This window comes from Tachysurus fulvidraco, chromosome 10 (assembly GCF_022655615.1).
Source record: "Tachysurus fulvidraco isolate hzauxx_2018 chromosome 10, HZAU_PFXX_2.0, whole genome shotgun sequence".
Taxonomy (NCBI): Eukaryota; Metazoa; Chordata; class Actinopteri; order Siluriformes; family Bagridae; genus Tachysurus; species Tachysurus fulvidraco.
Window position 1 is genome coordinate 11,784,389 of NC_062527.1, and position 27,629 is coordinate 11,812,017.

General features: G+C 37.4%; 2 protein-coding genes across 9 annotated transcripts in view; one reads left to right on the plus strand and one right to left on the minus strand.

Moving 5' to 3' along the window:
- Positions 1–4,761: 4,761 nt before the first annotated feature.
- accs (1-aminocyclopropane-1-carboxylate synthase homolog (Arabidopsis)(non-functional)) lies at positions 4,762–24,074 on the minus strand. Of its 6 annotated transcripts, none has more exons than XM_047819415.1 (19): positions 23,222–24,074; positions 18,460–19,364; positions 18,199–18,258; positions 17,473–17,543; positions 17,204–17,273; positions 16,947–17,013; positions 15,439–15,536; positions 15,278–15,355; positions 15,079–15,179; positions 14,655–14,738; positions 14,540–14,585; positions 13,960–14,101; positions 13,559–13,701; positions 11,974–12,127; positions 11,439–11,827; positions 10,591–10,738; positions 8,906–10,160; positions 7,529–7,720; positions 4,762–6,223 (listed from the first exon to the last, which is right to left on the minus strand). In XM_047819415.1, exons 1-16 carry the CDS (start codon positions 23,841–23,843, stop codon positions 10,706–10,708), a joined length of 3,063 nt encoding a protein of 1,020 aa, XP_047675371.1. In that variant the 5' UTR covers positions 23,844–24,074; the 3' UTR covers positions 4,762–6,223; positions 7,529–7,720; positions 8,906–10,160; positions 10,591–10,705. The 6 variants fall into 6 exon arrangements, with proteins under 6 accessions (XP_047675371.1, XP_047675370.1, XP_047675372.1 ...); XM_047819414.1 differs by having other exon boundaries at positions 8,906–10,246; XM_047819416.1 differs by having other exon boundaries at positions 8,906–9,569; positions 10,027–10,738.
- Positions 19,348–27,629, plus strand: part of furinb (furin (paired basic amino acid cleaving enzyme) b) — a 77,657-nt gene continuing 69,375 nt past the window's right edge. The window contains exon 1 of one of the 3 annotated variants that reach the window (XM_047819419.1): positions 19,348–19,484. The gene's annotated coding sequence lies outside the window, so the exon portion shown is untranslated. Of the gene's footprint in view, positions 19,485–25,818; positions 26,617–27,629 lie in introns of those variants that run through there. The other 2 variants (XM_047819418.1, XM_027173171.2) reach the window with 2 other exon arrangements.

A 27,629-nucleotide genomic window follows, 5' to 3' on the forward strand; every position in this document is an offset into this window, starting at 1 on the left:
GTTTCCTCTGGGTACTCCGGTTTCCTCCCCCGGTCCAAAGACATGCATGGTAGGTTGATTGGCATCTCTGGAAAATTGTCCGTAGTGTGATTGCGTGAGTGAATGAGAGTGTGTGTGTGTGTGCCCTGCAAAGGGGTTGGCACTCCATGCATGGTATCCTGCCTTGATGCCCGATGGAGCCTGAGATAGGCACAGGCTCCCTTGACCTGAGAAGTTTGGATAAGAGCTACTACACTATAATATATAAAAATATAAAAATATTAGGAAAAAATTTATTATTTAAAATTTCTTTAATAAAATGCATCTATTTCTTTGAAAACAGCATTTCGGTGCAATTAATACTATAAAAAGGTACACTCTCATTTTGGAGGTATTAAGCACTCTGTTCATGTACATTAGACTTTGACACCTTATTGAAACCTAATAGATTTGTAGCACCTTTTTTTCCCAGTGAATTAATTGTCTTCTAGCACTCCATCGGTTTCTGACTATAGCATTACTGTTAACTGAATATTTTTGATTGACATTCTCAACCCAGCAGTGACACTGAGCTCAACCATGCAAATAAGGTCAGAAGTGGTCCTTTCACAGCCCCCTTTCTACCAATAGATGGGGCAGAGGAGGGCTGACAAATTGGGCTAGCAACAGATGGTCTGTAGTCTGTAACTGTATACCCTATGAAGTGCATCTAAGCTTTATAAAATGGCCTGTGAGTGTTTGATGTACCTGGTGTCCCAAAGGTTACGAAACCTCTCAAACAGCGAGAGAAAGTGTATACTGTTCTTTCATAAAATACTAAAATTATTTTTGAATTTGAATTAAAGAAAATTTTGTGAAAAAATAATACCTGGTTGGACATATTAATGTTTCATAGATTTTTATTTTGTGCACAGTTCATACAGCTTCTGCAAAAGTACTTCAGAGACCCCTATTGGTATAGTCAAAAATACAGTCCTTATCTTAATCCCTCAACCAGGTCTGTAAAATGTATGCCTGTAATTACAACCTTATAATGAAATCATTACACGGAAATGTTTAATGCAACGTTTAATCCATGTAAATGACTTTCTAAGTAACCTTTTTTTATCACTGCTGCTACAATAATGCTTACTTCCACTATCACCCTTAAGGGATTTGTTATGTTATGTTAATGCCCAATACCTTTGCAGATTTCATGTGTAAGGTATGATTAGCTAGTACAGACACACATAACTACATTTCTATAAATATTTTTTATTTAGATGTTACAGTTTTACAGTGAATTTCACAGTGCCTTTTTTTTCACAAAGAGATTAGCTTGCTAATCAGTTGTTATCTTATCTCATCACTAGGATAGCTAACATATCTCAGCGACTGTGATGAAAATGATTATGGCTACAGTTTGGTATTTTCTGTCTGAGATTTGAGATTGTGTTTAAGCATGTAAATTCACTTTGAATGTCATTAAAGCTGAGGTAACATGCTTAAAATACTCACAAAGAGAAATATAGATATAATCCTCTGCACAAATGACAACTTAAATCACTTGACTTTGTAAGTCACAGCTGCTGCTGGATGCCCAGAGGTTTTTCATTACCCTTGTGAATTTCTAAGATGTTTTTATCACTTAGAAGGTTTTATGTGTAAAACCAGTGTGGGTACTGTATAATAACCTATGCCAATGTCTATTATTTGCCATTTTCTCTGTTCTTTGAAAACTTATTTGCTTGGATTCTGACCTTGGACTGTATTATGCAATAGTCTTTTTCAGTTAAGTGAATCCAACACATACACTCTACCTGAAACATTTGTTACAACATGGAGGACACACACCTTCTTCTAAAGTGTCATCTTAAATTTATATAAAATTTTGCCCATCTCACACGGAATAACAACCAAATGAATGTGACATTTCTCATCAAATGTATAGTTAAATGTTTGTACCAATGGAAACTTGAATAATTCATCATACTGTATATTTGAATGCCATTATATCCTGCTTGTTGGAATGCATTTTGAGTTCATGTTTGAGCAAAAGACCTGATTAACTCATGCGCATACATACACAAAGCCACATGCATACAACCAGACAATCAGCTTTAGTATGAAGCCTCCCACTCTGATTTCATTATCTGTCAGATAGGAAGAAATCTGGAAGTTTTTTTTTTTGCATGCCATGAAGCAATGTTCAGTTTCTTTCCAAGCAAACTACACCAGCACCACCAAATGGTGACAACAGGAAATTCACGTTATTAGTTCTAGTCACTAGAGAAAATGTAAATATTATTTATCTTAATAAACACACACACACACACACACACACACACACACACACACACACACACACACACACACACACACACACACACACACATTCACTTAATTGTGGGGAAGCAGTGGTTTAATAGCATTATACTGCTTCATAATTAGACTTTAATTGATATGAAACATGGCAAGTTCTAAGCTCTGCATAAAGACTTCTGCTTGAGTTTGCAGGAATGGTTAGTGAGTGTGGACCAGATGTCACTCATTCACACCTTGTGGATGTATGGATTCTCCACCTTATTCTTTAAACCTGTAAGAATCCAAGTACGTAGCTGTATTGTTGTTTTTTCTGTATCCCTCCTCATGAATACAAAATTGTCTGACTGTATATTTATAATCACACCTTCAAGTGTCACCCAAATGAGGATGGGTTCCCCTTTGAGTCTGGTTTTTTGCAAAGTGTCTTCCTTTTCCATCTAAGGGAGTTTTTCCTTGTCACAGTTGCCTATGTCACCTATGTAGCCTATGTAGGCTTGCTCACTGGGAATAAATACAATCACATTTAAATATAAGTCTGATATTAATCTTGAAATTTTTGTATAATATTAATCTTTGTATAATGAACATTTTGCAGCTGCTTTGAGACAATGTCCATTGTTAAAAGTGCAATAAAATACATTTGAATTGAATTCAATTCAATTGTATGTAGTACAATGTAAAGCATTGTTAAATTGCATCTACTAGTATATATCATATTCACTCTCAATAGCCATAATCACTGTAGAAAAGATCCCCCCTGTTATATAACTCATCTAACTACCATGCCTTTTGTTAGTTGAATTAAGAGTGTTAGAGCAGGAAAAAGCACAGCAGTGTCCATGGATCCCTTAAGAGCAGGATTGAAAATCATTCACTGCCTGAAATCTTGACTGTTTAAATCAAAGTTGTGTTAGTCTAAGCACATGAACCCTAGTTCCAGCATATAAACCTGTCCTATATCTACAAAAAGGATATAAAGAGCATCCATCTGGAATTTAAAGCCACCGCTGTCAAATCAGTTATGCTTTTCCTAGTTAATTTACTAAATATATTAAAGTTTAAGTGAATGGTTATGGGGCACTGCTGTGCTGCAGCTCCAGGGTTCAACAGTTCAATCTAATTTCCTCTAGGTGTGAATAAGTGTGTGAATGTGTGTGAGTATGGTGAGCTGTCATTGAGTGGCATCCGGGTGGATTTCAGCCGAATGCCCATTCTTCATTGTAGGCACCTGATCCTGACAAGGATAAAGCAATTAATCCTAAACTTTAATGAAACACATTAATCTTAATTAATCTAAAACTCATCATCTTAAATAGCATCAACTCTAGAATGGAGTGTAATATATAAATACATATACTGGGGAGGATTCCTAGCTGCAAATTACAGGCAACACATTTAGGGCCAAGCCATGAAAATTAAGAGAGGCCTCAGATTGTGGCTTTGATGCTCACTTGGAATGAGTTTGCTTTGCTATTTAATGCACATTAAAAAAAAACCCTGCTGTATTACCTTTAAGGACATACAACTCCCATTGAAATGCCAATTAGTTGTTTTTTTTTTGTGTTGGTAAATTGAAAAAGGTCGTCTGTGAAACGAATACCAAACTCATTAGCCATTGTTAACAAAGTGGAACTGTCTTTTAATTAGTGCTGCACCTGAATAAGGCACAATTCACAGAGCCAGACCCAGTATATCCTTCTCCACATTAGTGGGATCAGAATGTAAACAAGAGCTCAGCCACTTCCTCTCTGTCTAGACTTCTCCTCCTGCCTTCTGGCAAAATATCAGTCTTGGGCAAAATATTCACAACAAAGCATTCCTTATATTCGTCATATCCAGAAAATCCTAATTCAGAAAATGAAATGTGAAAATAAAAGTGGCTAAACATGTCTTAGCATCCCACATGGCTGCTGGAAAGCTTGCGGGATGACTGGAGTGTTTAAGAACTATTCTGCCGGTTTTAAACATAATCTTCTGCACCTGTAGTGTGTGGGTGAATATTATAAACATGTTTGTTTATACTGAGAAAGAAGCAGGAAACCTGATTGCTAATATTTTGCACCTTGGGACTGAGAGAAATACATTTTCAATTCTTTTTTTGTGTATATATTGTACATGTGAAAGAGTTGACAATAAAGAAAAAACTTGAACTTGAACAGGGGAAGTGTACGGGGATGTGTTTCTTCAGCAAATTCCTTTCTTACTTTTCTACAAATAGACAGATGTATTTGTGGTATTTACAAAAACATGGATTAGGTTTCTTCAGTACCAGTTTGTGTTTATCCATCCTTCCAACTGCATCAAATTTTAATTAGCTCAATGAGAGTAAATATAAGTGATAATTACATGAGTTGAACCAGATATAATGAGAAATTCATATAAATAGGAATTAAAAGGGCCATGTGTTTAGCAAGACTATGCATTTACATAAAAATAAGCAGAAAAATAGCACAAATCAGACACAACACTTTGTACTAGTAAGCTTAATACAAGGGACATTTTTTATTTCTTTTGTGTACATATAATTACTAAACCATTTTTGTAATTGTATTGTCTTTAACAAAAACTAAATTTCAACAGAAAATCATGAATTGATTTAAAACATTTGATTACTGCATCTTTTAACAATTTACATTTTTACACCCTTTTCTTTCTAATCTGAAATGTTGTGCCATGCTGTAACATAGGCCAACCATATGAGGGTGCTAGTGACCCAAATCATTTGGCACTGGTATGAAATTCCACAAACATATCATCTGAAATCATTCATGTCGATCAAGCTACTAAGATTTGGACAATGGTAAAAACTACAAACTTTCCCATTAAATTTTAAATGAAATCTTAATGTCCCATGCTAACTAGTCACTGATCTACGTTAAATGAAATTATTCAGTAACTACAGTGACGGGTGGATGGTTGGTGGATGTTAAATCTCTGGGTCTAATGTTTGCTGTATCTGTTACTTCTACAATGGATTTGTCATCAGTGGGATATGGTGAGTGAGAAAAGAAGCTTTTGCTGTTTTTTGTGTGTTTTTGTTTCTTTTTCTTAGCAACATCAAAACCTCACCATTGTCATATGGGACTGTGATTGTTGGATTGGTTTTCTTTATTAAATGCCATTGTTTTTGCAATATCTTCCTGTGATAACATCACAGCACACAATGAAAAAACTCCACACCGTCACAATGAAAATATAGCAAATTAGCACCTGAATCACTAATCAAATCAAACATATCAAAATAAACAAGTTTACCTTGTTTCATGTTGTTTTTCCCTTTAAAATATTTTTTCCAAGTTAAAGTAGTGCATAATTAGTAATCTGTAGGTCTGAATATGCATAATAAGTGTTATAATGTCTGTTTCCAAAGAAATATGAGTTTATTTTGTTCTTCAGGCTATTATATCTGGCAGTATATCATCAGTAACTCAGCGACAGCCTCCTGAGCTTCCAGAACAAAAAAATCCTTGTAATGTAACTCGTGGTTTAGTGAATCCTCAGGCGTCTTCCTGTGTGAAAAGGGCCCAATATTCTTAGTTGCCTGGTTCTGGACACATACCCAGCCTTTCACTGGTTGAACAGTGATTTGATTTTTTAAACAGCAGTGATTTTTGATGATGCTGTTTCCCTCAGGGCATTGACATGTATCTCTTGTACTCAGGCTTAAAGTGTTTCGTATGATGCTGGTAGCTGTCACTGAACGAGCGTGTGTGTGCCACCACAAATCCTCTCCGCCACAACTCAGTCTTCATCTTCAGCTCAGGCAGTATGTCAGGTACCACACACTGCTCCACCAGGAACACCACTGGCAGAACAGCTAACAGCAGAGCCCAGCCCAACACACCTAGCCAATAGGAAGAGCCCAGGCTTGTCGGGTCATCTCGGATATCAGTAATATGTTGACTGGTGAAGAGCGCCCAGCTTAGGAGAAAAAAAAACCCTGGAGAAGGAGATGTGTGGAAAAGACACAAATTGAGTTTTTTAGGGGAAAAATAGAAATTTATCTTTCAGTGAAAATTTTAGGTATTCTTTACCTAAAATGAATATGGTTATATTATATACAGCACTAGGCAATGCTCATTGGGTTATGAAACAATTACATAAGCCCACAATGAAGACTGACATCCACCTACATAAAAATATTTATACCAGACTGCTGCTGAATTCTCTAATCTGATTGGTCAGTAGGTGTGGACTGATTTTCTATAACATAGCAGGGCATATGTAAGAAATAAAATACGACAGGAATGCTGCAACTGGAAAATAACCAACTTCAGGGTGTAAACACATCAAACCATGCCATTGTAGATTATCTTCTTGTAACAATTCAAGCAGGCATCAGCTGTCACAGATTATTGTTGTTCATTCCCATGTAAATTGACATAACACTTGAGTGTGGTAGATTGGTGTGATTATGGCATGACTGAAGTAGATTTAGGTTGACATAAGATGTTGGTGTTGTTATGTTGACTTATGGTGTGGTATGACACTTCGTGGGCTGATTTATGTCAGAATATTCTGACAAGCGACTTTTATAGCTCAGTGCCTAGTACAATCCGTATTGTCTCCTGTGCTTGGTTTCTTGGAGGTTACCGCAACATAAAACTAGGCTACAGTATATACCACTGTGAACATCAATTACGTAAATGTAAAATGTAATGTAAAAATCATTACGTTCCATATTCCTATAGATTTTTTCTATTTTTAAATTACAGTATATTAATCAGTTTAAAAGATTTCGATGGAAGGCTATGCCAAAGCCATGATACTAACAGTTTGTAACAGAATACTTTTCTCTTTATCTTAAATAAAATGTTACTTGTGTCTATAATTTTATGACATACTGACGGCGTTACTAGTTACTAATACATTTTCCTGACACTAAATTAGGGCATGTTTGGTTTTGATGTGGTAAATGTCACATACGCTATGTTACAAAGTCAGTCTGGAATGCGTCATAATACAGCTGCATCACAAATTCTGTCTGTTTACACAAATTCTCTCACGTGAACGGTGTTGTGTCAACTTGACATAAAAATTGACAAAAGCAGTCCTAATGACAGCTGATGGTTGTACAAATAATATTTTGTATATTATCATGTAGCTTTAAGTCATTTGCTAGTAGGGGCATAAATAAGTGATGTGTAGCACTAAGCACACTGACAATAAATAGCATTAAATTTTGTTTCATTCAAAGTTTTACTTTCACAGTGTAATTCAGGAAAGATGACATGTTAATTCTGACCTGTCGGTAGCAGTGTGATGAGCAGCAGTGTGGTGGGGTAAAGTGCCTGGCCTGCCATCAGCAGTGAGCGGGTGTTGGAATAGGAGAGCGCAGTCTTGGATGTCCAGCAGAATGCAAACAAGAGACACAGAATTCCAGAGCTTACAGCCATGAGGAAAGAAAGGCCAGCAAACACATTTTGAGGCCCTAGACCTGTTCACAAAAACAGGGAATGTGTTATCGCCTGAAAATCTGTTAAATGACAAAATGATTCAAATGATGATGTTTTAGGCTGAATTATAACCATGTATTCTTTGGGTCAAAATAATTTTGTTTAAAAATAAAATGAAATAAAATAAACTGGTTCTAATAATGATGTTCTTAACCCTAATGAAAACTAATTAGACTAAAAATAAATAAGTTATGGAAATACTTTTTAAACTTTCAAATTCCTTTTCATATTTAATCAGCATCTACACTTGCCACATTTTGTTTACTTATTTAAAAACAATAAAGATTTGCATTCTTAATGTGGTTTATAGAGGAATAGAGGAATAGGAAGAGGAAGGAAAAAGAAAAAGAAGAAGAAGAAGAAGAAGAAGAAGAAGAAGATTTGTTTTGGTACTATGATACAATGACAAAAATATAGAGATCTCCACAGTGCAACATTTATATTTATATGAATTTCTCATTATATCTGGTCCAGCTCATCATGCAATTATCACTTATATTTACTCTCATTGAGCTAATTAAAATTTTATGCAGTTGGAAGGATGGATAAACACGAACTGGTACTAAAGGACCCTAATCCATGTTTTTATAAATACCACAAATATGATCACAAAACTAAATGTATTTGCATAGCTCATTGAAGTTAAAAGAAAGAGGTAACCAAAATTTTCAGGGAAATTCCAGAGCAAGTCCAGCATAGTTTTGAAACTGAAGCTGTCTGGAATAGTCCCTTAAAAATCCCTGAAGGTATAAATATCAAAGAAAATATGACAGAAATGCTAAAGGTGCAAGCCTAAGCATGACAGATTTAGCAGGTCTATGTTAAAACAGCCAGGCATGATTATGGAGTCCACACAAAATTATGGCAAACCAAATTGACTACAAAACACCATTTTGCAGCCCCAGGAATTCTCTGTTATGTCCATTTGTAGTTCAACAAGCCCATACATGCATATTTAAAAATAAAATTGTTTACAGGGTATCTGGAATTTCCTGATATTCATACACCTACACACCAGGGCCAAACCACTCACACCACCTTACAATGCCATTAAACACTGCATTATCTCTAAAGGGACAATATGACAGCATGACAACATGACACTCATACAGTACTTTTAAAATATTTTAAACTAAACAAATATGATGAAACTAAATGACTCTCACCTTGGATTATGTGTCCTTGTGTCTGGCTGTCATCTGGACTGGACTCATTTCCCCTGGACCACAGTCCTTTTCCATCCAACCAATCAGGCATACAAACAGCATAACTGATGAATATGCAGCCCATTAAACCCAAACAGGATTCAGCGAATCGAAAGCGACTTGTCAAATCTACAAGCTCCGGTCCTTTCATTCTTCATAATGGAGACATTTAGAGAAATTATGAGTCAAAACCAAGGAGAAACACTCGTAACAATGTATAAGTTAATATATGGTTGTTTGATTAATATTTCACACAATTAAGTAAAGATAAGGAAAGATAAGATCAAGTTCTAGTCTAAGACTGTAATCATAGCAGCCGAGTGTAAAGATAGCATCAAATATTACAAATTCTCTTTTTAATTAACAAAAAGACATTTAGATATTTGTCCTACCTTGAGTTGAAAGAGAGCCAGAATGACAGTGAGCCAGAATGACAGTGAGCGAGAGAGAGAGTGAGTTCAAGATGTCACACTTGTGAACGCTCAAACCAAAATACCAAAGAGGCGGAGAGTGAAACAGAAAATATACACACCCACCCATTACACACACATACTTCCCCCTTACACTGTACAGATTTCCCTCAGCCTACAGTTGGGACCCAACCTCCAGCTGGTGGAAACTCCCCCTGTCACAAAACACAAACATACAGGGGATCGCCAAATTCCCCAAGAAGCCCATCTCACACAGTCCCATTTGTGGTTTCAAAGTGAAATGAATTTTTATATTATCGATATTACAGTACACATGAAAGTGCATCTAAAGAGTGGGCATTCTCAACTCCACTACGCGCTAAGCTCTGTATAATAAGCTTTTATCCAGACGACTGTACTCTTACAAACAAATAACAGAAATTAATAGACCTATGTTTCTTACAAGCTAGATACTTAATTGCCATATATTAGAAGAATATTAGTTGCTCCCTCCTTGGACATCGGCCAAAAACGTTTTGCTCTTGAGAAACTTGCATTTGTATTGAGGAAGAGTGTCTAAGTTTTATAAAATGTATTTTTTTGAGTTTGTTCAAAATGGTGGGTATTGTGATGTAAATTTTTACTAAGGAGCTCTTTGTGAAGAGTTCTGACCTTCTGTGTGCAGTACTAGAAGTTGTAGAACTTGACTGGTTTGGTCTAAGCAGACCTTGGTAAGGGTAAGATGATCAGGCGTTGTCCATCTAGCCAATGGTAGATGATTTCCTTTGAATTCCTTTCTTCAGATTCTGTGTTTGAATCATGTTTATAAAAACTCAGTGTAACAAATGATCGAGGCCCTTCCTCTCTCATGCTACACGAGGAGTGTTGGGACCTGTTGCCCAACAACACACAAATTATGAAACCTTTTTACTCTTGCCCATGCCTATCATTGTGATACTTTATACTTTACATCTCTCGAAACAACACTTCCACAACAGTATATAGCTAAACGTTAATAAGAAATGTGTGGGCATAACACTGAAATATGTTTTTTTTTTGTTGTTTGTTTGTTTTTTTGATTGTCACATATGCATTTTGTAAAATATACTGATAATATGTGCATTTATAGATATGTACAGTGTTGCATTAAACCAATAAAGACATGTTAAACCAATAAAAACAAGCTTCAAAGTTGCAATAAAGCCTATGTACATACGGCTCTCTCTACTTTCTCACTTTTTTTAAACTGCAGAGGCGGAAGAGGGGTTGCTCTGATGTCATGGTGTAGCCTACGGAGGAAAGAACAGCCCACTGCTCACTACGTCATCAACCATACTTGAAAACAAAAACGTCATCCATTTTCCTTCCCTTTCAACTGCATTAACTGAAAGTAGAACAATAAAACATTTTTCTTTAGTCAACCATTTTATTTAGTGAATAATTTATATTTACCATCATTATATTAACAAAAATAAGCTGCAGAGAAAGATCTTACTAAAGAGCAAAAATGATATAGACAAAAAAATCCAACCTGAACAGTTGTATATCATCTTTAGATACAGTATATTTAATATGTAATCGTCAATGTTATCAAAGATATTTTTGGAATAAAATTATGACTTTTCAGATTAAACGTCTTTTATTGATGTGGTGGTCTATTTTAGATTACCCACAATGTTGTGCAGGCTAATAGTGATAGCAGCAGGATTTAGCTCTTGCTTAATCTCTATCTAAATAGAATGATACAGCAGCATTTAAGTCCTTTAGTCTTTCCAGCTCTCTCATGTCCTCATCTGTATACTCTGCTCACATGGCTCAACAGCACCATGTGAGTTAAAGGCTGGAGTTTTACTTTAAAGCCTGCAAATCATCTTTCAAATCATCACACTGACATTTGGAAGATCCAAAGACCTGTGCTTTAAAACAAGGCATTTCAGCGGCAAATGCCTAAGGAACAGAAGAACTTTGTAAAACCCATATACAAGCCTCATCTGTAAAATCTTACGTAAATAGAAAAGTCAAAAAACAGATTGGGAATGACAGGCTTGTCATATCCTGGCTCTGTCCAGGAGATCTTTAAACACCTCAGTTTGTGTCGGGTCTTCTCCATCAGCCAGTTTCGGCCTGTTCTTCTCGAGCCAATCAGAGGAGTGGATCTGCTGTCGCAGTGCTCCTATTAAAGAGTCCAAACTCTCTGAGTTAGCAACTGTTTGGTAGCTGTTAACCTGAACATCCTCATCAGCCAATAACAAGCTTTCAGTCGCAGCACCATTGCTTTCTACATGCACTTTGGTTGTATTGAAGACCTTGATTGTTGTATTTTTGCAACTGTCTTTGTTGTTTTCGTCCTCCGTCTTGCGATTTGTCTGTGTGTGTCTGTCATCATTTTGTTTGACTGCTTTTATGTTCTCATAGTCAGTCATGCAGCTGAAGCTCTGAAGATCCTCTATAGCCTCTTTGATTCTTTCTAAGCCTGTGAAAAGAGCAGCCTCATCATATATACACACACACATCAGACATCAGTTACTGTAGAGCAGCTAATTAAGGATAAAGATGTATTAACAAAAACACCGAGAGATTAAATGGCATGGAATGACATGGCATAGTATACAAACATACCAAGTTGGAGGCGGTGGCGCTGGTCAGAAAAGACGATACGGAACCATCCTGGTGAAGAACAGCTAAAGGCCTGACCACAGCTCAGCAACACCCGGTGTTTCAGAAAACACCTCCATACACGCAGCTCCTCTGCAAATGTGCGCTCCTTTAGATACTGTTCAAGACAAATGCAAATACATGTACATGGACACACACCTCAAAGGTGGAAACACAGGTGGACAGAAGAGTAATGAATCACAATCACACTATCCAGTCTCAGACAGAAGAAGTCATGTTCCCTTTTGATTTGTGTTCCTTTCATGGTTTCTTCATTGACTTTTTTAAATTGCCACAGGCCCCATAAACTCGCTTGCTAGAAATCTGGTTTTGTCTTGTTAAAAACACTACAGTACAGATTTACATGACAAAAAGGATAATTCTAAAAAAAAAAAAATAAAAATAAAAAAACAATCTGATTTATCATTAAAAAAAAAATCAGTATATTAAACTCTGATATTAGTTAATTCATGCCTCACTTAATTACTTAACACTATTCAGTAGTTGGTGTTCTAACATTTTTTTAAACTTTCTTTGTCAGAAGATTTATTAGTTTTTAATGTTAAAGCACTCTGTAAAGTACATACAACCATTACCCAGCACGCTATAACTATACAGTAAATAATAAATTGCATGATGCCACTTTTTCTTTTCTGATACCAATATTGACTGAATTAAGTTTAAAATGATTTTTAATGGAGGCACTTAAATACATATCTAAAAACACAGCTTACACAAAGCACAGCTTTCACACCCCATCTGGTATTACACTAGAAGCTTTGAATTATTAGGATTAGCTTTGCTAAGCCTTGAAGAAATGGGGAGGATTGGAGGATCAGCTTTCACCTAAGACTGAGATTACACAGAAGAAATGAGAATATGAACGAATCAATGGATACACAGACTTAAAATAAATTGGGAAAGTAGTCATTTTGGATTGATTATAGCTGACTTCTATGAGCCTCTGACAAAAGTGACAATCTGCACAAAAACCTCAGCCTATACAGCATAACCTCCAAAGCAGCAAGACTAGTAAAACATTTAAAAAAAAAAACCAACCACCCAATTAACCATCTCCCATATATCCATCCATCTATCCAGCCATCTTTCCTTATTTTGTTTCTTTTGTTTTCTGTATTTCTAAACTTTTTTGTTTTTTTAAACATCCACCCATGTGGTTATATCACAACCTTGTTGTGCAGCACCAAAGGGACTTTTATATGGCACCGCAAGTTTTGTTGTGCACTTTCTAGATAAAACTATTTTAATCTTTAAATAAAAGGGCAGTGATGCAGTGATTGGGAGAATGTGAGTTCAAAACCCAGCACTGGCAAGACCCATAACCCTCAACTGCTCAGTTGTATAAATGAGATAAATGTAAGTCACTCTGGAAAAGCCCATCTGCCAAATGCTGTAACTGGACATATAGACCAGAAACACTTCAGCACTAAGACTCTGACTAAGCAGTGTTATGGTCAAGAATCTAGTTTTCAGAATGATCATGTCTGCATAATCGTATATAAAAATATTAATATTATAAACAACTCACCTTGCTGAAGTCAGCCCAGATAAAGAAGCCTGCACCCCTGTGGAGGTAAGGAATGCTCAGCCTTGTTAGCTGAGTGGACATGTACTGGTGAGCCTCCTGCAGCCTGCGTCTGTTCTCAGGGAGAAACACCTTATTCATCCAATCTGAAAGCATTAACGCATGAACCTGTCATGATACCTGAGAATGTCAGTTGACCATTAAATGGCTGTGACAACGGTTACTAATGCTCAAAATACAGTAACGTATATTAAACCTTAAAAAATTGAAAGTAATGTACAGTAAACCTCCAAGCATTAAATGTTACCTGCCTACAGTACATGAAGACAACATCTTAATGACTCTAAACACTAATGATAATTACATAAGCAAGAAATTAATCTGGCAAACACACTAAATAGTACCTCGATCCTTTAGCAGCTGAGACACCTGGTGCTGTGTTGGTCCTGCAACTCCATGAAAACATCCCAGCTGAATAAGGGCTTCAATTAAATCACTGTTCTCGGAGTATAATGTACCCAAACGCATGCCAGCCATGGCAAAGTCCTACACACAAACAAGTTCAGTCAGTCCACAGTGTGCCACCAATGATCTCACTTCTGAACATAAAAAATAGAGAATTAAAATTTGATAACAGAACCCAGGTAACCAATATTCAATTTTCACTGTATAATGGGAGCTGATGATATTGTCAGGATCTGTTTTAAGCATGTTTATTCCAAATAATTTAATGTTAATAGATTCATGTAAATAGTTTATGTACAGCTAGAAATTTGCATATACTTCATGCAAGTTTGTATTATATTAGATTCAATAGGGCCAAAACTGGACGAGTAAAGACTGGAAATATGTCACTTTTTTAAAAAATATTTTACTAATAGATTCATGATTTGTCCACTCCTGATAGGTGACAAATTTTAAATTAGAGGTCTAAGATCATACTTACATGAACAACAACCCAAATGGACTTTATTTTCCTCTTACCTTGCTAATACCCCACATCACATGAGTCCTCTGTGGGTCTGGCAACCTGATGAGAGATGTTTGCATTATCACAGGCTCCTGTGGCACTTAAATGAAAAATGTCATTGTCTGTTACCTCTGTAGACTGAGGACGCTGTTAAAGGGGCCATCAAACACAGACAGCATGTAGATCTCATCCACAATAACATGCAGCTCATGCCTGTGGTGAACACCAAAAAAAAAAAACCCACAGAAATGTAGCATCTGATAAGGAGATACCCATCCGGGTTTATGAATCCATTAAAAGATAAATGACAGTCTTAATGAAAGTTTCCAAAGCACCAGAAATCCCCTTTCAGCAATGAAGAGCTTAATTGCACTCAGTTAAAATTAATGTGAGCTCACAGCAATAATGTCCCAGTGCACACCACAGGGGATGTTTAAAGAGTAATTTAAGTACTTAATTTGGAAGATTAGGTGTTTACTCAATTACGTGTCATAAAAACAAGAAACATTTGAAACTCTTTTTACAGTTTTGGTTGAGCAATTAGTAAAATGACCTCTTGGCACAGTCTAGAAAGCTGATCATCTCTTCAGAGGTGTAGATCTCTGCCAGAGGATTGTGGGGGTTCACCAGGATGACAGCTTTTACATTCACTTCCTGCAATAACAACAACAACAAAAAACAGTGGGATTATTCCTTATGAATGTGACTTTGTGTATATTTATGTGTGTAAAATTTTGTGCTCCATGAATCACCTCTTTCTTTGCTTTCTGGAGAGCAAGCTCCAGTTTTTCAGCAGTGAGGTGAAACGGCCTGTCATCATTTTGCCTGGGCTGAAGGTTGGGAAAAAAATGTAACAAACATTTCACACTCTACAAGCAAGCACAGACATGAGTAAAAAACACTGGAAAATTACCTCACTGTCAAGAGGAACACAGTAAAGCTTCACACTGCTGTACAAATCAACGTCTTCGGTGATCACACCGTAAAAAGGAGTTGGGATGAGGATTGCATCTGCAAGACATGGAGGATTCAAATTATACTACAGCAATACTTAACCACTTCCATGTCATATAAAAACTAGTATGATGCTTAGTGTGTATGTGTGTATGCCATGATGTGGAAATGTTCAATTGCCTGCATGTTACTGTGGAGTTTTAATCTGGCATAGTGACACCAGATGAGAGATAACGCAACAAACATCTGTATCTACACCACAATGCTGTTATCTTTTCAATTCTGACTGGTCAGAACGTGTTGATTTATTTTCAATATCATTTATATTAATATATACATAAACACAGAACCTAATATTTTTTTAATTTTCTGAAACGATTTTTTTTACGATTCTTTAGTGTTAGAACATCATAAAAGTTATAGCTAATGTTGTTAAGTTGATGTGGTTGCTCACGACAGACAGCTCTGTACATTCCCTGTGACAAGCTGCACTTTTTTGTCTTATTAACATTGTGAGTGAGTGACCAGCTGTTTGTAGTGAGATTAAGTGCAATTATGAACAAACCATTTGTTGCAGATGTTGCACAACATTAAATTTAACTATTAATGGACAGACTGTATGGCATGTAGTTTGTTAATTAACAAAAAAAAACACTGCTATAACATTGGCTATAGTTCCTTAAAACACTTGAACATCAAAAAGAGAACATGGCTGTGTTCTATTCATTACAAAGTAGACCAGAACACTTATACTTATACCTCATCCACCCACCACCTATTTAACATTCTCGGTCCACATCCCACAAGCTTCTATTATATGACTATATAATAATTTCTGTTTGCATAATTAAAATGGTTAATTATCACATCAAGGTCATTCAATGGTATAATACACTGAAAAAAAACATTTGAAAAATATAACAGAGGACCAAATGAAAAGCATTATGAACAACAACAACATTAAGTTATTCTCAGTCGATGTAAGTCTATTTAATCATCGAGTTTAGGGATCAGATTCATCATTTTGTCATTGGTGCTTGCAGGGAGGTCAAGCTTAATGAGCAGCTAATGAATATTAAATTTAATGTTTCTACAGAAATTGAAATTCAGTGCAAACTAAAGTGAAACAGACTGTGCATACTTTTTATTCTTTTTGCCCAAGGATCACCTCTGTTCTGTCATAATCACAGCAGCCAGAGGAGACTTTCACTGTACATTGAGGATGATGCAAGGCTGAAACATTCACCAGGATTTTCCAGCACAAACAAAAAGTATTCTACAATATAGGCTGTCTAATAGCCTTCTATACATTGGTCACCCAGACTATTTAATTAAACACAAATGCAAACACAACCATCCCAATGTCAGGCACCAAATATCAAGGCTGAATCAAATCAATAAAAACATCCATGTGTGTGTGATTCACACAGGGAACTGAGCATAATCTCTGCCCATATGGACTCTTACCATCAGGATCGCAAAGCACAGCTGCTATCGCAGAAAAAAGAGAGCCACAGCCATTTGTCACAACCACCTAGTAAAACACACACACACACACACACACACACACACACACACACAGACAGACACACACACACACACACACACACACACACACACACACACATTACATTCTAGTGCTTCTTCTGGGAAAAGCTGAATTCTAAGTGCAACCATAGCTGCACATTTTGCTGATAATGCTAAACTCATAAAAAGAAACTCACGTTGTCGGCTCTCAGAGTCCTCGGTGCGTGACAGTGTTCTGACAGGAACTTTGCTACTTCCTCTCTTAGGCTGTGGAAAAAAGAATTCATTCAGTACACTTAATAATGTTAGCCTAATGAAATGAAAGGGATGATGGCTCTTTGCTGATAAGGATGTTCAACTATTCACACTTTTTACTTTAATCAGCAAAACCAATGTGCTGATTATTTTTAATTTAATATGCATTTCGACATGAAACGTTTTCAAAAAACTGATTTAGTTTTCACACAAGTGATGTCCCCTCCAGTCTGAGTACTGCAGCAGGCAAGAATCCACATAGAGCATGTCAGGTTGTGTCAACTAAAGAAAAGAGCAAAAATACATTGGAACCGACTGCAAACTATGGAAATAAATTATTTCTTCAAACTATAAGTGCAGAATCTAATATTGATTCTGATGCATGGGGAGTGAAAAATTAAAGGAAAAATTGAGGATGGTGTTATGCTCCGAGAAGTATTTTTCTGGTCTGGTTGACACTGCTTGTATTAATACAAAGTTATTCTGCCTGATCACTTTTGACTGTGATACAACATTTCTAGCCTCTTGCAGCCTCTGGCTTATCAGTGGGGTTCACTGACTGGTTTGATAAGCATGAACATATTGTTATGCAATGGCCTTCAACCTTAAAACATCGCAATCCAAATAGACACTTATGGGAAATTTTGGAACAACGTGTTAAAACAGTCTTTTCTCAGCATTAAAACACCAGTTGAATCAGTATCTTTTGGAATAATGTCCATTCGTCCAATACAGTTCTAGGCAATCTGATGTGCACTGAAGGTGCTCTGGTATATTGTGATGGCCCAACACCTTACTAAAGCCCATCATTTTTCCTTTCATTTGTCACCCATCTGTATGTTTTACCCAGGCTTCATCTTGTTAGCATCAGTATCGATTGTAAAATGTAATGGATGTAACTTAATTATCTGGGTGAGTTGCAGTTAAAATTACTTACCCGTTTTTGCAGAAGGTCAAAACATAACTTGTTCTCACTTGTTCCCAAATTTATAATGCCCTTAAAAAGAGGAAAAATAGACAATAATGTCATTATGACATGCTAGCAATAAAAAAAGTCAAACAGAGCCATTGTAAGCTATAATTATATATTTCATTTCCAGAGGAGCATTTCAGAAAAGTCCTTTAATCAGCTGTAACTGTACAAACAAGCAAGTAAACAGCATGAACCTGAAGGAGGTGCAATGTGTGTGCTACTAACATCAGGGTTACTGTTTTCATCATGCTTGTTGGCATAGTACTGTGTGTAGCCTTCCTGCAGAATTCCTTGGTGCTGTCGGATCCTGTTACCCCTGCGTGACAAAAACTTGCTGTGCTGGGGTGTCTGATCACCCCGCAGCATGCTAGGTACAAATGGGAGCATGGAAGGGCTAGGACCTGGACCTGAAGAGCTAAGAGGCACGGAGAAAGTTGATATGTCAGATGCGGTTGTACTGCAGTCAGAGGTTATGGTGCTGGTGTTTTCCTCATCAGTTCTATGGTTATCCTTCAGCATGCTGGTTACAAACGGAGACTGGGGAGTCACAGACACGATTGCACTGGAGTCAAGAATCATTGTGTTGCTCCTTCCCTGATCAACAACGTGATCTTCCTGCAGCATTCTAGGCACAGTGGGGAGTATGAGGGGATTGGGTGGAAAAGGATGAGGCACAGAGAGCAAAGTCAGCTCTGACACTGTTGCACTGGGGGCAGAGGTTTCTGTGTTGCTGCTTCTTGGCTCTGCTGTCCCTCTGGTTGGATGAAAGGCTCCTGAGAGTAAGGAAACGAGACGCAGCTCATGCTCTCTTTCCTGTTGAACTCGTCTCTCTTCCTGACGCTCTCTCTGTGTCTCAGCCTGTGCATCCTGATGCAGCCTCATTTCCTCCAGAGATATGTATCTCTCCTCCATGACTCGCTGCCAATTTATGAAACTTGCAAGTGTTTTCTCTAGTAATCTCCCACTACTGCCTGCTCGAACTGGCCGGCGTCGCTTCCTCTGACGGAACCTACTGGAATATTTAGGATCTTTCAGGTCAGCCTGGATGCACCTATCTACACTGGACACAGGAACTGCTACTGGAGAGACAGCTGCACCGGATAATCCAGCCACATTATGGTCACTAAAACCTATATAAATAAATAAATAAAAAGAATTATAATCATGGACCATAATTCAAGCTATGCATCAAAATAACAGAGGGGAAAACTAATAGCTGTATCTACTAGTGATTTTTCTGGAAGAAAACAGTAAGTCATCAACATCACCCACTGCATCAACACTATAAATTGTTTAAAAATATAAAATAAAAACAAAGAACAACAAAAAAAACCCTGATCTACATTTAATATTTAGCTCTGGATTTAAAAATACATAAATAAGTGTTATATTCTCTTAAAACACAAGAAAAACAGCTTGCGTTCCATTTGAGTGCCTGAATCTATAAATATGACCTTGTTTTCTGTTAGGATGAGTTTGCATTTGGCTGCAAATATATTAGACATACAAGATATTTTTAAACTCAAAAACATATAACATAACATAGGTAACTCTTATACTCACACTTATAATGCAGTAAAGCAAATCCTACCACATAAAGTACATACTGAGCTGCCTGTGCACTAAATAAAATATATGTTTTACAGAGATAGGTCCAAAGGTTGCATATGACCAACTGTGCAATCCCAGTGGTTAAAGATTAGCATGCATTATTTTTGCACAGGGCAGAAATGAAAACACTTAAGTCCAAATTCCTGTAATAGATCCTAATCTATTAGTTGTCTACTACAATCATGGTTAAGGATCTATGTTTTCTGAACAGAAGGTTAGGGGGTTCAAACTTCTGCTCTAGTTGTGCTGTATCATAACCCTGCACTCTGAACCCAACATCCTAATAAACTGTGATAGGTAAAGAAAGGTAACTGTGCTGTAATGTACATGTAACAAATAAAGGCTTCTTTATTTAAAGGCTTCTTCTACTTATCACATATAATTCCACATTTTTATGAGATCAGCTGTCTTGTCATCATGCTTAACAGCAATGACTTTGTCAAATGTGCCCAAAGCTGCACACTCCATAATTTTAACATCACAGCTTATGTCATATTATGTTGCATTCACAGGAATTATACTATGAACCAGCAGAGATCCTTCTCTCCTAAATGCCAGCTGTATGAAATAGTCACCAATTATACCCATAGATTTAAAACATTGCATCCCTGTCTAAATGTACAATTTTAATGCAATTCTGACTGCTGATTACCTCCATTGGTGTTTTTGTTAGATATAATATATGTGACCCTGCATCTTGGCCCAGTCTACCATTTATTGTGGTTGGTTTGGGTGTATCCTATCCATTAGGACAGGGGTGGCCAGCCCGTGGCTCCCGAGCCGCATGCGGCTCTTTGCGCGGTTTCATGCGGCTCTTATGTTCATACCAAAGTTTATTTTTGTGCCTTTTTAATATGCGTGTTCGCTTTGCTTGAGTTCAACACGGTATTTTCGTCAAATGCGCATGTGAGTGGGATGAAAATACCTCAAAGTTTCCTAGTAGGAGCAAAATCATTTGAGTAAACAATTTGTGTCAAGTTCGCTCTCAAAATGGCAGGAAAAAAAGGTGATGTTCAAGTGTTCCTACACAGTATGATGTGGCTCTTTGCGGTAACACAGTAAAATATGTGGTCTTGGTCTCTGACTGGTTGGCCACCCCTGCATTAGGACATTTTTAGGTAGGGGGTTGTGTCCTTTTTGGTCAGTTCAGCTCATATTACTATTGACACTGCTGTAAAGCATTGTGTAATAACTTAAATGGCAAGTGGCTATGCTTTATTTTAGGGGGCTCAATAGTATCTCATACATGTTTGTCTGTGGGTCTGTGTCACTCTGTGAGTGAGAGGTCTAAAAATTGCTAGTTAGATCATTTTAGTTTATGTTAGTTTAAGCTCAACTATGGAACCTGTCACTAACACCTAACACCCAAACTGCCAGTGGTTGCTAGAAGGTCTTGCCCTACATTAACTGTTTATTGGGAATTTGCAATTGAATTAAACAATATTATCGTATAGGTGGCTATCTGCCCAGTTACCACCTAAGAAAGTTAAACCACAGATGTTTAAACCACAGATGTTTAACTTTGTGCTAATGGATCAGATGTGTGTCAAATGCTATGCTATTGTCTATTCCATTTTGCTATACAGCTTCTACATCAGACAGTAGCACCTCAAGCTTTTGCCCAACTAGCATTGTTTACTGTTTGGGGGAAATGGAAGTAATCACTGTTGTTGCTCTACACCAACAGTTCAGGACAGTTCATACCTATGGGTCTTTTACTTTATGATTTTTGTTTGAAGAGGTACAGTACAATGCCTTAGTACTAGCTTTCAAAAAAATGTCTCTAGCATAAATGCTGCTGTAAGTACAGTACCTTTAGAAGCCTCTAGAATTCCAAGTTAATTGAAGTGCTACAAACCAAACATTGGCACCTCAGAAAGGAAACTTAAGTGCCTACACTCACAGAACAAAACAGAGCTCTAGAGAGGTAAAAACCTGTACAGAGTAGAGCATTACAAGACACTTGACATTGTTGGCAGGGCACAAAAAATGCTTTCAACAAGATGCTGACCCTTCAGGACCTGAGAACACGCTGCTAATAAAGCAGATCCGCTTAGTAGTCTGCGAAAATCCAACAACAAATATCCAGTTTCACATTATACTGTAGTGTGTGTATAGCTAAAAATCCTATGTCAAATATAGTTTCAAAATTATGAATACTACAGGTCCACAGCAGAGGCCTTAGGAAGACTAAACTGACCTTTTGGCCTTGCTTATGTCCCTGTTCATAATGTGCATGGTTACTCGATATCTCTGACTTAAAGATCTGATTTTTCTGTAGTCTACTATAATAACCATATCTTTGATATTTGACCATATCTAAATATTTTTTAGCATGCCACCATGGCCACACCACAAGAAGAATATTGTTAAACAATTGTGGTAGGCTTTGCCTTCCCCTGCCAACTATTCCAAGGTATCATTAACAGGAAAAACTTAAACCTGGGTCACTTTAAAGCGTTTCACATTATGAAAAATGTGTTATAAATTTCACATCACATTCTCTTCAATAAGGAAAGCATTGCATGCACATAGGTTATGCTCAGGTACTTGAACCTTTGATTAGCTTTCCATTTATTTAACAAGGATCCAGAAAGGTTTTAGTGCCCTTAGAAGTCTGAAGTATGTGTCTGTCTTATTCCTGAAAACTTCAACAATAAAACAGCACGCCGATCATTTATTTCTGGCCCTGAGAGCCTAAATATACCTAGTGCTTTTAGTTTAATTCTGAATCAGTCTGTTTGTGTGTGAGAAGCATAAGAAAATGTGGTGAAGGTATAAACTCTGCTGTTGTGTTTAAAATGTATATGTAATTTGAGATGAATATATACAATAAATCATATTGGCAATATCAGACCCAGTAGAGAAATATCTAAACAAGGATGTATTAATCTCTTTGAATGATCTTTCATAGACCCACTTCATCCTAAATTTGTTTGAAAAAATAATTGTACTTTCCAACTATTATGCACAGAGGCAGTAAAAGGCTTATTTACCAAAGCCTTATGTTTTCTTCCTCACATTTTTACTCACAGAGCTAATTGCTCTGCAAACCACTGCATTCAAAGAATCCTTATTATTTCCTATTTTTTATCAAGATTGAGTTAGATTTATGTGGACACTGCTTATGTCTAAAATCTTTAGATTTGTATATGAGCAATCTCCTATAAAAAAAAACTCTTAAATATAGTGACCAGTTAGCTATTAATACATAATCATTATAACACTTATAATAACAATAGTAATTATAAGAGTAATGGTGATCATTTTTATCAGGAAAGGTGGAGGGGGCACAGAAAGTGAACAGATAGGATCAAAGGCTACTTAAAGGTCCAGGGATTTATACCGTATGATTACTTGTAGTGCCTTATTGTACCTGAAGGAGACCACCCTGTGTGAGCCGCACACTCTCCTCCTTGTTCTCCGGGATCCTCAATGTCCACTCCGGCTGATTTACAGTCTGCCTCCGCTTCTTCCTCTGAGCACAGCGGATCTTCAGCACTCAGCAGCTCTTCCTCACCGTCTGCGTTCAGCTCCTCTAGCTTGATCTCCATGAGCTCGCCAGCTTTGGGCGGACAGCTAAATGTGAAGGCGGAGCTGGAGGAGCCCGGGCCCGCCTGGTGGTTTAAACCAGCATTCCCCCATAGAGTCGAGTATGATGAGGAGGAGGAGGAAGAGGCGGCGGTACGGCTGCTCAGCACGCGATCTATCACGTCGTAAAACCTGCGCGCTCTTGCGCCGCGCGGCGTCTGTTGGTTCTCCTTCATGCGCCGGTAATCGAGCTTCAGCTTCTTGATCTTCTCCCTGCACTGATCCGCGGTGCGGTAGATGCCCCGCTCATGCAGCGCAACGGCAATGCGGTTAAAAACGTGCTGGTTGCGCAGGCAGCTCTCCAGCTCCAGTTGGACCGCTTGATCTGACCAGAGCTGTAAAAGCTCCACCACCTCCGGCTCGGACCAGTTGCTCCCGCGTTCATACTTTTTGGTTGGAAAATCCATCCTAATGCCCACAACCTAATAAAAATTATTTCATGCAAAACCATCCATTTTCTCTAACAGTCCCTTCTGTAGCTGTTTAAATAGGCGGCATTGCCTCTTGTCTGTCTGCCACCTTTTCCTAAAACAAGATTTGTGGATCTTTTTTTTTTTTTACTTTTAAGGCCCAAGCACACAGATATGTGACGAATACAGACTAACCCGTTCCTTGTTTGTCAGCTAGTGCTTTAGTGCATTTTACATCCGGGTTTACGGCACATGCGTGCTGCCCTTATTCCGGGATAACTTTGGTCCGTGTTAAACCAGTACAGTTTTTCACTAGCAGGCCTGGTGCCAGGAATATAGGCAGAATCCTTAATGCATAACGATTCCCTTTGTAGTGCACTACATAGGGTATTTAAATAATAGTTATACACCCTATGCAGTGCACTCTGGTCCTGGTGGGGAACAATTTAGGATTTAGCCCGAGTTTAGAGTTTGACCCAATAGCGCCCACCAGTGCTCATTTGTCTGAGGTTTGCGTGAATGTGAAGCCGCCCAAACATGTTTTTTTCGTCACAGCTAATTAAGTTAATTAAAGTGAGCCATAGAATTGTAAATGTAACACACAAGCATTTGCTAGATGTATGTTAGATAACACTGTGTCATGGTTCCTGTATATATGTTATATATGTGTTATGTATGTCATTTAAGCAGACTGTTCATGTATCAATGTGTGCTGTGTGCGCATTTTTGCCCGCTTGGTAATAATGTGCCATAAAGTTCACGTCGACTCAGAAATTTGGAAGGCTTGAGCAAAAGGATCTTTATACAGCCAGTGTGTAGTGTACAAACAGCTTGATGCACTAAAGTCTTGCTAAGTGCAGCATGGAAAGATCCACTAACTGATAGGCCAAGGTCTTCTAACACTGCTGATATGAAAGGGGTTAATGTTTCAGCAATTGCACATCTAATGATCAGTGGCAACGAATGCACTAAGAGTGAATAATATAATAAATTATGAAGCACAAGCCTTAATTTACTATTAATCACAGTTTAGCTTAACATCAACTTTTGCTGTTTATGTGTCTTGGGGGAGACTGACTTTTAAGTCCTTTAGTAACAAAATGTCTATTTATTTCTTAAGTCCTGTTATTTGGCTGCTATTCCTGGATGGAACACCAGTCCATCACAGTGCACAATGCACATGCACACGCATTCACCATTATGGGTGATTTGAGAGTGTCTATGGGAGGTGGGAGGAAACTGGAGAACCCTAAAGGAACAGAGAGGGGAGGAGAATACGCACATAGAAAGTGCACACACAGTAAGCTGGGTTCTGTGGACACTAGAAGCATTGCAGCTACACTTTACATTTCCTTAAAGAATGCAGCCTAAATGTTGCAGTACATACAGCCTTATTTAAACATTTGCACCAGATTGTTTAACGATTGCATGTAGCATATATGGTGGAGTATAGTGATGTTCCCACTCTCATATAGCACTATACACACTTTCACAAGGGACTCTTTTCATGTGACCCAACACATCAAAAACATGAAAAATATAATAGAGTACGATTTTCACATTAGCTTAATCTGAAAAAAAAAGTAAATATATATATATATAATTTTATTATTTAATAGTATTATTATTATTAATAATGATAATAATGATAATAATAATAATTTTCATTATTATTATTATTATTATTATTATTATTATTATTATTATTATACTCTATATGTTTCATGTGCTTGATGTGTTTGGTCACAATTGTGGCTTTTATATTAATTGTGTATAATATATATGAGAGAGAGAATATATATATATATATATATATATATATATATATATATATATATATATATATATATATATATATATATATATATATATATATATAAAATTGTGACGATTAGCCACAGCTGTGACTGGTGTTAAACATCTGGGGACGTTGAGTTGCCTTCTGTAATCCGCCGTTAGATGCCGCTAACAGATAGCAGATTGTTAACACACCCGTTTCATGACGTATTTCCTGAGATTTGTAGGCCAGGTCTAGTGACAAAGAATGGAGTGTGGGTTCGTTGCTGAACCTGCACTGTTAAAGCACATAGTGTCGTCTGTAACGTGAACACTTCATACAGTTTGCAGGTGAATGTTGCTTTGTTGCACGACATGCCGTGAGTCTAAAGAAAGCGGCGGCTACAGAGGACCAAAGGGAAGAAATCAGCAGTAGTGAAAGTTTGTCTCCGGGTTGAAGGAGCTTTTGGAACGCGATGCTGAGTTCGGGCTCGCGTGGATGGCACGTATGCACGCGCGTGGAGGTTTCCAGGTTCCGTTTCAGATTGAGCGCGTGCAGGTTTGACGTGTCGCAATGAGAATCCTGGGAAACAGCGCAGCCACGAAAAAGGAGAAATATGACTCTGAAAACGGAATTTTCCGCCGTGAATAACGTACTGACAGCTTAATTGTGCCGGCCGCCTTTGTAGGAGGAGCCGTGTTTTGTTAAGGCGCGTGGACACACGCCAGTGAGTAATGTCAAGCAGCGCGTGCCAGAATGTGTGACCGTTGGTATTTAAAAATAAGTTAGTCCACGTGAGCTTGTAAAGACGCCTTGGGATACTTTGTGATGCTGGTGTTCCGATAGCGGCTTTGTTCTTATACCAGACGCTGAAGCTCGGTACACGTTGGCTGTTCGCACAACTCACTGACTTTCTCAGTGACTTAATTTTGTCTTTTAAACAATGGAAATTGAACGCGACGATATTTTTAACCCGCTTTGAAGACGCAGCAGGTGAGTTTATAGCATAGCTTCTTAACAGCTACTAGCTTCTTCTTAACTCCTAATATACGCCCTGTGTTTGTATTGTCTTATTGTCATACTTTCCTTTTAAAAGCCTTCCCTTTACACACCTATTAATAACACGCCTACATCTAAATCCAGCCCAAATCTTTACTCCAAGTTATTTTATTTAAACTGCTAACACATGACTTTAAAGGATTCCCATTAGGAAATGTATTTTTCCTCTTCTTTTTTCCATCTCCTCCTTACTCTGTGGGGGATTTTCCCCATCAGCATAAAAGCCTGTTCACATCATTGGTCAGAAAACAATTCATAAATAACATGAATAATTTATTATTCATAAATCAACAGATTATAAAACAATAGTCTGTTTTACCTGTTATTCTAATACCATGTATAAGGATGTGATCTGCCTGCAAACTTGTGTTTGTGTAAGCTGTATATAGTCTTTCCTTTTATATCACTGTTGGATGTTTTGGTTTGCAGAACACAGAGTAAAAGGATAACACTAGTTAAAAGCCCAGCTCCTTCCTAGAGTGCATTCAGTACACACTTATAGGTAAAAGATAATGATCACCCTTAGTACTACTGCATCAGTAATAAGTAAGCTGTGTTAAAGGTATAATGACAGGTTTTGAAGCGACAATGCTGTAGCCAAGAAGCAAAGGGCTTATTTAAACCTATTTAAAAAAAACCTCAGTGCTTGTATGTGGATGTGATTGTTGTTAGTCAGCTCTGGTCTATTCATTGCATAAACATAACTTGAAGTGTTAAGTGTTTATTTAATGTTATTTGTTAAAAAGTGTTTAAAAACTGTTTACATTTAGAAGAAAATGGTGCAAAACTAGGATTTTATGGTGCAATTGCTAGCCGGAAAGGTGGTGGTGTTTATACTTTGAGGAACATAAAAAAGGTACAAATTGGTCCTTAATGATTCCTCTGAGGGAAACAATTCAAGCATTTCCAATAACGGACATTGCACAAAGTCGATTTAAAGATCAAGA

Bases quoted from the DNA above. Each gene is read 5' to 3' on its own strand.
- accs (XM_027173168.2), bottom strand. From the start codon at position 23,843: ATGGATTTTCCAACCAAAAAGTATGAACGCGGGAGCAACTGGTCCGAG. The intron at 19,365-23,221 runs GTACAATAAGGC...TTATTTATATAG, and splicing joins CACAGGGTGGTCTCCTTCAG to GTTTTAGTGACCATAATGTG. The intron at 15,356-15,438 runs GTAATTTTCCAG...CCCAACCTTCAG, and splicing joins GTGTTCCTCTTGACAGTGAG to CCCAGGCAAAATGATGACAG.